The following is an 11,282-nucleotide window of genomic DNA, read 5'->3' as shown; positions in this document are numbered from 1 at the left end:
TGCAGTGATGTCAGCGCCTGCCCTCTTCCCCCACTGGCGGTGCAAAGCCTTTCACCGGGCGTGTTTCACACCGACTGGCCCAAATGCTCATATCCCATGAAGGAATAAAGAAAAGAAATACTCCACCGGGTGACAAGCGTAATGCTGGTAAACTCCACCGGGAGCTGGATGTGTATTAGACAGCAGTTCCATTTTGGGTTGGAGTTTGTACCTGGCTTAAACTAGGCCACAATAATCCAGTGCTAGCAGCGCCAAGGGCAGGAACCCCCATTATGGGGCTCTTTGCTTCGAGATGGTTGGAAAGCCATAAAGATGGAGGTCTATCCAACAGGAGAGATGGAGTTTATTAGGGAAATCAGTCAATATTCCAGCCCATTCTGTTAATGAGAGTAAGTGGGCACCATTCTGGGGTGCAGTTCCAGACCAAGGGATCAATTTTTGTAAAAGGTTTTCATGCGGTCGGTTGTACATTTGCCAGGATCCTGGGCAACTTCACAAGGCTTCTATAGCAAAGGCACACCCGGATCTCCGAATAATCCCATTGGAAAAGAAACATGATATTGGGGAATGTGTTTGTCTGTTTCTATGTGTCTCAGTGTGTCTAATTGTGTTTGTCTATGTTCATGTCTGAGAGTGTGTGTGTGCGTGTGCGTATGTGTTTGTGTGTCACTGTGTCTATTTGGCTGTGTTTGTCTGTGTGTCTGTGTTTTGTGAGTTTGTGTGTGTATTTGTGTGTCTATTTGCATGTGCCTGAGTCTGAGTGTACCTGTGAGTCTAGGTGCATGTTGTCTGTGTGTGTCTGTGATGGTGTGTGTGTCTATGTGTATTCTCTGTATGTCTGTGTCTGTGTACACGTGTGTGTATGTGTGTAGGCGTGTGTGTGTGTGCGTGTATATGCGTGTGTGTGCGCGTGCGATCCCAAAGTGAAACCTGGCTTGATAGATCCTAATTTTTTTTTTAACAAACTGTGGAGGAAAGTTACTGGACAAATTCACAGGAGTCTGCTGATGAACTTTTAACACACAAAAAAACATTATTAAAACAAGAAAGGTGAACTATATTACACTAGACAAAAAGATTGGAAAGATTGTAATACAAACACAAGGAGACAATTCAAATTCCCACTATTCCTTTATCTCAACAATTCTCTACAGACACATAAACTAGTGAAGAGTTACTGCTAACTTGACACAGAGACTTCTCGCTGGGAGTGGCACAGTTGCAAATAGTTTGCTTCCAGTGAATTCCTGAGCATTCACTTATTGCTTCTCACCCAACTCATTTCTCTTCCCAAAATCCACACTCTAAACTCACTATTTCTTCAACTGCAGAACAAACAAGTTCCCAAAGTTCAGTCTTCCAGTAGCACCTCTGCTAAACTGATCATTTTACCGAGTCCTATAGCTGATTATTCAGTAAACTACTGTCCAATAGCCTGGTAGTTTTACTTCACCGAGTGCTTAAACTCTGTCTTCTCACTCTGACACACACACACTGAACTCCCTCCCTCCCCACTCCTCCTTTTTCTGTCTCTGTGTCACTGAATTATTGTCGCTAGGCAACACTAAGGGAAGAATTTTCCCCCCATCGGGGGTGAAGTTCAGGAGCGGGTGCATGAGGGCGCGCCTCCGATCGGCATCCCCTGATTGGGGGCACGCTGCCATTTTACATGGACGGGCCAATTAAGGCCTGCCCAGAGCGATGTCCACCAGGGAGCGCTATGTGCTCCCTGTGCAGGTGGGGGGAGTGCGCTTTGTCGCTCATGCGGGAAAAAGAGCGCACTCAGCTCCCTGAGGCTAAGTGCTGTCTCAGGGAGATCAGCGCCAAATTCAAAAATGGTCAATGCACATACATAAAATATCCCTGACATGTCCCCTCACGTGACACTGTCACATGAGTTGGGACACGCCATTCACTTTTATTCAAACTTTTATTAAATTTTTTAAAACCTTCATGAAACCTCGTCCCACCCGTGGATGAGGTTTGATGCTTTTTCTGAAGCCCGCCTGGGCTCCCAGTCTGTCTGCCAACTCTAAGGTCGGACGGGCAGGTCCAATAACTACTTGAATTACTTTTTAAATGGCCTCAATTGGCCATTGACAGGTCGGCGGGCGCACAGCTGATTCAGCTGCCGACCTGAAAATGGAAATGGCGCGGGGTGACATCGGGAGTTCCACCTGACATCTTCCCGCATTATCTTACATGTCGGTGAGTGGGCCCCACTCCTCGCTCGCTGACCTCAATATCCTGGCCTAAAGCTTTTTCTACATCTTTAAGTGTCCCAAACCACTGAACTTCCAGCCCTACTTAATCAATCTCTTTCACTTCAGGAGCTGTAAAACTTCATTAAAAATGTACGTATGCAAACCAACCAAAAAGATCTGAAACCTTTCCATGACAACTCTATCCAGACATCCAGGCACCAAAGTTCATAAACAACACCCAAGTGAAACTGAATCTTGCTTAACACGCAAATATATATTATATATGTATAATATAAATTCAACTTAAAATTATACGTTGTTCATAGCACTCTGAAGTTTGTTATTCAGTGAAATGCCAAAAGCAGTGAGGAGGCAGAAACAATTAACAGGTTAAAGATTCTTTGATGGTATCCAGGCACATAGGAATTCTCTCAATGTCCCCAAACAATTAACATTAATAAATGGAAATGGAGTTGTGCAGAACAAACTCACAAACCCTCACAGCGTAGAAGGAGACCATTCAGCCCATCATGCTTTTGCTGGCCATTCAAAATTAGTCTCACCCCACCGCTCTTCCCCTATAGCCCTGCAACTTAGATTTCCCTTCAGGCCTTCATCCAGTTCCTTTTTGTAAGTAACTATTGAATCTGCTTCCTCCTGCCCTTCCAAGCAATGCATTCCAGACCATAACAACTCACTGTGTAAAAAAGAAAGTATCCTTTATCTCCCCCCCTGGTTAATTTCCTTATCTGTTTGCAGAATTTGAATGTATTGTTTCACTCACTTTGTGTTCAACTGGTATCTTCTGATCAAAAGTTCAAGTGGATTGTTGGCTCGATGTCATTAAGCTCCTCATCGTTTTTGTGTCCAAGGGATGATTTGTTGCATTGTACTGAGCTGTACGATTGACACAGAATTCTAAAGTGTTCAATATGTTCCAAGATACTGTCACCCTTATATGACGGATTGCCAAATCTGTCTGGGAAATCTCACTTCACCAGGATTCAAGTGGTGCAGGGGTTGATGCGGTGGAGTTTGAATGCTGAAGCTGTAAGCTTGTTGAAATTGGCTCTCTAAGTGACACTATTTAATCAGGCAATAGACTTTCATTCCACTCCCTGGTTAACTGAGACAATATCATTGCAGTACTGTACAATAAAAGGGAGACTGCATGTTAATGCTGACTGGGGCTGGACTTTGAATTTGTACAATACAGTGCAGAAAGGGTAACATTATCCACAGCTCATTTCATGGAACCACATCCAAATCTACCCTCACTGCAATTAACAAGCCAGGAACTAGAAACTATATTCATAAAATCATCGACAACTTTTATGCTCCAGTAATAACATACATTTACCTCACACCTTTCACCTTGTAAAATGTCCCAAGGTGCTCCACAGTGGGGAGCAAATTTTGGCACAATTTGACATTGAGCCCAAAAGGTGATATTCAGGCTGTTGATCAGTAGCTTGATCAAGGGGTAGGTTTTAAAGAGCATCTTAAGGAGAGAGAAGTGCAGAGGTTTAGGGAGGGAATTCCAGAGCTTTGGCCACAGGGAGCGCAAGTCACAGCCAGGCAGACTGCTCAAAATCGGGGATGCTCAAGAGGCCAGAATGAAACAAGCGGAGATACCTCGAAAAGCCATTGGGCTGGAGGAGATTACAGAGGTAAGGAGGGGCAAAAACATGGAGAGGTTTGAAAACACGGAAGAAAATTTTAAGATCAAGGTGTTATTTGAGCGGGAGCGAAGTCAGGCGACTGGAGAATAGCATTTGCTGTGATTAGGCCATGGGCAGCAGAGTTTTGGATAAGCCCAGGTTTATGTCCTGACAAAGGAAATTTTTACAAAAGATAATTAACGCAAAATGGACTTTCTCCTTGTGTGTATTCATTATATATTTAGTATTTGTGGTTCTTATTAGTGTTAGCTATCACTGGTTTGTTCTCAGTTGTTTCAGTCTGGAAACAGCTGTCTTTTTCGTAATACTGACTCCCCATAGATTACATGAATTTTTAGTGAAAAGACAAACTACTTGGTCCAGCTAGTCTGTGTCAGTTTTACATTCCACAGAACACTCTGCCCACCTTTAGGAGGTTTAGCAACTAAAATTTTTGAAATCCAATAAACAGAGTACGAGAAATAGGGTCACTCTTCATCTCCATTTGCAAAGAGAGATGTTAGCCAGACAATGGTTTCCAGATGTTGAGTGATCTGTCATTAAAGCATTGAGAGAGAACATGCTTCAGTACATTGTCAAAATTCTCAAATCCTTTCTGATATGGAAGTTGATGTCTGTAACTGTGAAGATTTTTACTTACATTGAGGTTTCAAGGTTAAAGTTAGTTCAAGGATGTTCCACTTCATAGGTAGAATATTCAGTTTTATCCCCTATATTCAAGGCATCAACATAACCGACACTCCCCGGCCTCCAGCACCATCATCATTCAATTACCAAGCATCATATTTAAGATTCATTTATAATTAATTAATCTTTCAATGTTTTGCTCTCATCTGCAAGTGTAAAACGCTCTTCAAAATGAAGATAAGGTTTCATCGGGTACATGTAGAGATATTTTCATTTTGTAGGAAATTCGAAAACTAGAAGCTACAATTTTTTTTCATTCTTTCATGGGATGTGAGTGGTCGCTGGCCTGGGACAACATTTATTGTCCATCCTATTGCTCATGAGAAGGTGGTGCTGAGCCTCCTTTATGAACCGCTGCAGTCCACGTGGTTTGGGTACACCCACAGTGCTGTTAGGGAGGGAGCTTCAGGATTTTGACCCAGCAACAGTGAAGGAATGGCCGATATATTTCCAAGTCAGGATGGTGAGTGGCTTGGAGGGGAACTTCCAGGTGATGGTGTTCCCCATGTGTCTGCTGCCCTTGTCCTTCTAGATGGTAGTGGTCGTGGGTTTGGAAGGTACTGTCGAAAGAGCCTTGGTGAGTTGCTGCAGTGCATCCTGTAGATGGTACACACTGTGCATCGGTGGTGTGGAGGGAATAAATGTTTAAGGTGGTAAATGGATACCAAGTAAGCAGACTGCTTTGTCCTGATGGTGTCACACTTCTTGAGTGTTATTGGTAAGTGGAGAGTATTCCATCACACTCCTGACTTGTGCCTTGTAGACAGTGGACAGGCTTTGGGGAGACAGAAGGTGATTTACTCACCGCAGAATTCCCAGCCTCTGACCTGCTCTTGTAACCACAGTATTTATGTGGCTAGCCCAGTTAAGTTTCTGGTCAATAGTAACCCCCAGAAAGTTGATTTGGTAATGGTAATGCCATTGAATGTCAAGGGGAGATGAATGGGTCCTCTCCTGTTGGAGATGGTCATTGTCTGGCAATTGCCTGGTATGAAGGTTACTTTCCACTTATCAGCCCAAGCCTGGATATTGTCCAGGTTTTGCTGCATTTGGACATGGACAGCTTCAGTATCTGAGGAGTCATGAATGGTGCTGAACATTGTGCAATCATCACCAGTGGGGAACATCCCCACTTCTGACCTTATGATGGAAGGAAGGTCGTTGATGAAGCATCTGAAGATGGTTAGGCCTAGGACACTAGCTGATTAACTCCTGCAGTGATGTCCTGGGACAGAGATGACTGACCGCCAACCACAACCATCTTCCTTTGCGCTAGGTATGACTCCAACCAGCAGAGATTTTTTCCCTCTGATTCCCATTGACTCCAGTTTTGCTGGGGCTCCTTGATGCCACACTCGGTCAAATGCTGCTTGATGTCAAGGACAGTCAATCTCACCTCATTTCTGGAGCTCAGCTCTTTTGTCCATGTTAGGACCAAGGCTGTAATGAGGTCAAGAGATGAGTGGCCCTGGCGGAACCCAAACTGAGCATCAGTGAGCAGGTTAGTGCTAAGCAAGTGCTGCTTGATAGTACTGTTAATAATCCCTTCCATAACTTTACTGATGGGGCGGTAATTGGCTGGATTAGATTTGTCCTGCTTTTTGCGGACAGGACATACCTAGGCAGTTTTCCACATTGCTGGGTAGATGCTAGTGTTGTAGCTGCACTGGAACAGCTTGGCTAGGGGTGTGGGTGGTTCTGGAGCACAAGTCTTTAGTACTACAGTTGTCAAGGCCCATAGCCTTTGCAGTAGGCCGTTCCTTCAGCCATTTCTTGATAACATGTCGTGTGAATCAAATCGGCTGAAGACTGGCATCTAAAATAGTGGGAACCTCAGGAGGAGGCCGAGATGGATCATCCATTCGGCCCATCTGGCTGAAGATGGTTGTGAATGCTCCAGCCTTGTCTTTTCCCCTACTGGATCTGTCCCTTATGCGTGCAGAAGCTGAACTCCAATGTTGATCATTGCTTGTTGAACCTGGTGCAGTAAAACCCAATTCTCAGTTCCTTCTTTCAGTGGCCTTCACAATCTACATCCAGTTATTTCCTGTTAACATAAAAACACAAAATAAATCTGTGTAGGCAGAAGACAGCTGGAAATGATTCCACACAGGAATAGGTTGGCTACAGCTCTTTCTTTATCACATCGATGAATAGAGACAGTCATTAGGTATCAGCACCTGAGGCAAATCTACAGTTAGAGAAAGGAATTGTTAACTTTGCAAAGAATCTTGTGCAGCAAAGATCATAAAGATCTGGAAACAAACATGTACATTTTTCTGGAAACTGCTGCAAATAAGGATGGGATCAGAACATCCTTCATGTCTCAGTGCGAGGGATGTGGATGATCTCATGCATTTTACAAACATGTTCTGGGGCAACTCATGCTCTGTTTCAAAATGTCAACATGAATTCAAGAAGTATTTTGCAAAGTCGGAATTGTTTAGGATAAAGGATCACTGAGGTATCACATAAAAAGAGGCACTGCCCTTCTGAGAAAGGATATACTAGTAGCTGGTTCATCCATTAGGTTGAGTCCATTGTTTTTAAAAGGTACTGGATAATCATATGTAAGAAAGAGGAACTGGCTTCAGTACAACTTGTTCATAACTCAATATCAGCTCCTGTGTATGTAGGTAAAAGGGAACAATGGTTGTCTGTCGCACTTGAGTCCATTGACCATGTCAGGTAGAAGGAAGGAACTGCGTGTCCCTAAAGCTGCTGGCCAGTACCGAGCCAGCGTGAAACTGGGTGGCCGCAAGGCAGGGAGGGTTGAAGTCCTGTCGCCAGAGGCCAGGTCATTTTTATTAGATCTTGGGCGAACATTCCATAAACCTCCCCGCGTCGCCAAGACTCTCGGGCAAACTCACCACTTTGACAAAGCTTCTGACTGTGCCTCCTAATAATCTCAAGTCACCAAATAAATGCAGGCTGTTCAACAAATAAAAACAGAAAATGTTGGAAATACTCAGCAGGTCTGGCAGCTTCTGTGGAGAGAGAAACAAAGGTAAGGGGCAAAATTAATGCCTTCCCCTGAGGTGAGTTTGAAGGCTGAGGTATTTAATTGGGCGAGAGGATGGCGCGTGTGGACCCCGCCATATCCCTGCCCCTGTGCTGATTAAGTCTGGGGAAGGGAAGGTTTGTGAACAGCTTTCCTGCTCCACCACTAACTGATGTCCACAAGGTCCTCATCCTGTCGCCACTAGTAGAGGACAGGATGTGGGGGTAGGGGAGACTTGCTATGTGGGGGGCATGACAAGCAAACCCATGCAGGGCTCCCTTGTTCAAAGGTACTCAGTGTCTGTTTGAGGGTTCAGGCATCAGGAGGGGGGAGGGGAGGGACTTGCTGAGAGCCACCCACCTGCCTTTACTGTTGACCTCCCCCCCCACCCCAACCCCCACCGTCTCCCACCAGCTCCACCTCATGACACCCGCTCCTGTCATCACTCACTTTTGGCCTAGGATCCGGTGATGATCGGGTGGGTGTTGTGCCAGCAGTGTCCACCACCTCCCAGTGGCCATGCTGCCGGCCTCTGATTGACCAGTAGCTCTCAGTGGGCAGGACTTCACCACCCCCCCCAGGATTGTTGATTCTGTGGGCAGGCCCACTGCTAGCCTGCCAACTGCCTGAGAGAAACAAGATGTGGCAGGTCTTCCCAAATAGAGGCGAGGCGACACAGGGGTCTCCCCAGCTCTCCAGCCAGCGACTGAGACCCATGTCGCCTCCACAAGATTCCATCTTGGGACCTTAGAAAGGACAAATTGGTCTTGGAAGGGGTACAGTACACATTCACCAGAACATTATCAGGGCGCCAAAGATTTGATTATGAGGAGAGAGCACATAAAGTAAGCTTGTATTCCCTGGAATATAGAAAGTTAAAGGTGATTTGATTGAGGTTTTTGGATTTTGATTGAAAGGAATTGTTAGGTGGATAGAGAAAAGCTTTCCCTGCTGTCAGTAGAATCTAGGACAAGGGCACAGAACGTTACAAGCAGATGCAGGCCACAGGAGTGAGGCTTGGAAACACATCATCATACAAAGGGTATTGGAACTGTGGAACTCTCCCAGGAGAAGCAGTAACTAACTCAATTACTCATTTTAAATCTGAGGTCAGTCGATTTTTGCTAGACGGGGTATAAAACGACATTGGAGCAGGTAGAAGAGATACGATATAGATCAGCCATGATGTCGCTGAATGGTGGAACAGGCTGTGGGGGTTGAATAGCCTCATCCTGGTTTGAAGTTCCTATGATTGCTTGAATTATGATGGCAGGTTACAGAAACTTGGCTTGCATTCCCATAAATATGGAAGACTGAAAGGTGAAAGTGCAGAACATTAAAAGGTGATCTGATTGAGGTAATTAAAATGTTAAAAGGATTCAATGGGGTAAATAGAGGGAATCTATTTCCTCTGTGGAGACACTTGAACAAATCTGGAGCTCTTTCCTCAAATTGTGGATGCTGAGGGTCAACTGATATTTTCAAGACTGGGATGGATAGATTCTGTTGTATCAGAGTATCGAGGAATTTATAGCTTAGCTGTAAATGGGGTTGAAATGCAATTCAACAATAATGTGACTGAATGGCAGAGCAGGCTAGTAGGGCTGAATGGCCTCCTCCTGTTCTTATGTTCCGATGTTCCTTTGTTCATTGTAAGTGAGTTCACGATAAACCCTTGTGAAAATAGCACTGAATATCTTTGCGTTATGCTTACTCCCACAGATCCCTGTTATGACAGGTGCATTCATGGATTCAGCCATCGATGAATGCAACAACGATTTCTCACTCTTCAATTCATCCACCAACGTGAATGATGCAGCCTCAGCTCCAAACCAGCCCGAGGAGCCAGCTCGGAACTCCAACGATGCCATCTGGTTATGGATTGCGATAATAGCAACCATCGGGAACATTGTGGTGGTCGGTGTTGTGTACGCCTTCACATTTTAGGATGGTGAGAGGCCAGACAACTTGAGGAGACAGCCTGCCCACAAGATGGAGGAACATATATGGCAGCCAACTCAATCACTTATGAGTCTGCATGTTTTAATGGCACCCCAAAGCCATATGCCACATGTGTACTCAATCTTGGGCACCGGACAACCAATGGCTCCAAACCTACTGGTTTCTTCAACTTTGCATCTGCAGGGAGTGCCTCTCTCTATCAGATGAGCTACGATCTGCTGTCTTTTAATGACAAGAACCTTGTATAAAGCAACAATATATTCATCTGATATTCAGCAGGGGAATTTTCAGTTTCTCCAAGTATTCAGCACATTCCAAAAGGTCAATGCAGTTGGTGGCAGTGTCAAACTTTGCTTTAGCAATTAAATAGAAACTGTGAAAGGGTTATTTTTGAAATATAACACTTTTTTAAAAACTTGACTTGGGGAAAAATAGTGGGATTGAAATTACTTCCTGTCAGGAAGTGCAGATTGGGTTTTTATTGAGATCGACTTAATTCTTATCAGGTGATTCTTCCTAGCTGCCGGTGGAAGACATGACTCAACAGGGTCAGGTTGGATGTGCCAAAGAAAGGTGGGGATTTTAGGGTTTGGGTGCCTGGGGTTGAGTTACTTTGTAAATTACAGGGATTTTTGGTGTTGGATAACATTGGTGTTACATTCCTCTGCTGCATTGTTTCTGGGTGCTCTCCTGTTGTATATTTGATGGCTGTGGGTATGACTGAGCAGGTGATGGAGAGGGTGGGTTATTCTTGAGGAGGAGACGTGGAGTGAGCTGGTAAAACACCACAGGTTCAAAGTTCTACTGGGGTTCCCCCAGTCTCTAAAACTTTAGTGGAACATTTACAGAAAACTTCAGTGAAATGGCATTGCCAGCAGATATGAATACACAATTAGGATAAGTATAAAGCTTTAAATAAGGTCAATTGTAGAATCTGTCTTTCACTGCTGTAAGTACAAATGCTTTAATGGTGATTTATTTAATTACTTGACTTACATTACAGCCCAGGGGACAGAATGGGTTAGAAATGCATCTTGAGCAGTAGCCTAATTCAGGCTATTAGGAATCAGCAGCCATTTTATACGTGTCTGTTGAAATTAATGGAAAAAATTAATGGTGTAAATATAATATTGCAAAATATTTACTGTGCAGAAAAGGCCATTCAGTTCAAGTACTCCACATTAGTCTCCTCCCACTCCCCTTCATCTAACCTCGTAAGGCATATCCCTTTATTCCTTGCTCCCTTGTGTATTTATCCAGCTTGACTTTAATGCAGCTATGCTTTTTGCTTTATTTACACCACGTGGTACTGAGTCACACATTCTCACCACTCTCTGGGTAAAGAAGTTTCTCCTGAATTCCCTACTGGATTTATTAGTGACTATTTAATATTTAAGACATCCAGTTCTGGTCTCACCCTCAAGTGAAAAGATCTTCTCTACATCCACCCTATTAAAGCCTTTCATAATCTTGAAGACTTCTTTGATGGAGAAAAGTACTCCAAATAGTTCAATTTTTCCTGTTAAGTGTAACCTCTTAGTTCTGGTATCATAGTAAATCTTTTTGCACCTCTCCATTGCCTCTATATCCTTTTAGAATATGGAGACCAGAACCTTGCACAGTTCTCCAAGGAGAACAAGCACAGCCTCTCCCACCTAACCTTGTAACTAAAATGCCCCATCCCTGGAGCCAATCTGGTAAACCTCCTCTGCACCATCTCAAGGACCCTCACATCCTTCCTAAAGT

General features: G+C 44.2%; 1 protein-coding gene across 1 annotated transcript; it reads left to right on the top strand.

The window, feature by feature from the left end:
- The first annotated feature begins 3,820 nt into the window (after nucleotides 1–3,820).
- On the top strand, nucleotides 3,821–9,521 carry LOC121292382 (uncharacterized protein C14orf132-like). Its single transcript, XM_041214231.1, has 2 exons — nucleotides 3,821–3,874; nucleotides 9,297–9,521. The coding sequence occupies exons 1-2, from the start codon at nucleotides 3,821–3,823 to the stop codon at nucleotides 9,519–9,521; spliced, it is 279 nt and encodes a 92-aa protein (XP_041070165.1).
- Nucleotides 9,522–11,282: the final 1,761 nt, after the last annotated feature.

The sequence above is a fragment of the Carcharodon carcharias genome, chromosome 20 (genome assembly GCF_017639515.1).
Source record: "Carcharodon carcharias isolate sCarCar2 chromosome 20, sCarCar2.pri, whole genome shotgun sequence".
Lineage (NCBI taxonomy): Eukaryota > Metazoa > Chordata > Chondrichthyes > Lamniformes > Lamnidae > Carcharodon > Carcharodon carcharias.
The sequence above is the reverse complement of the archived record's forward strand: the minus strand, read 5'-3'. Positions and strand labels throughout refer to the sequence as shown.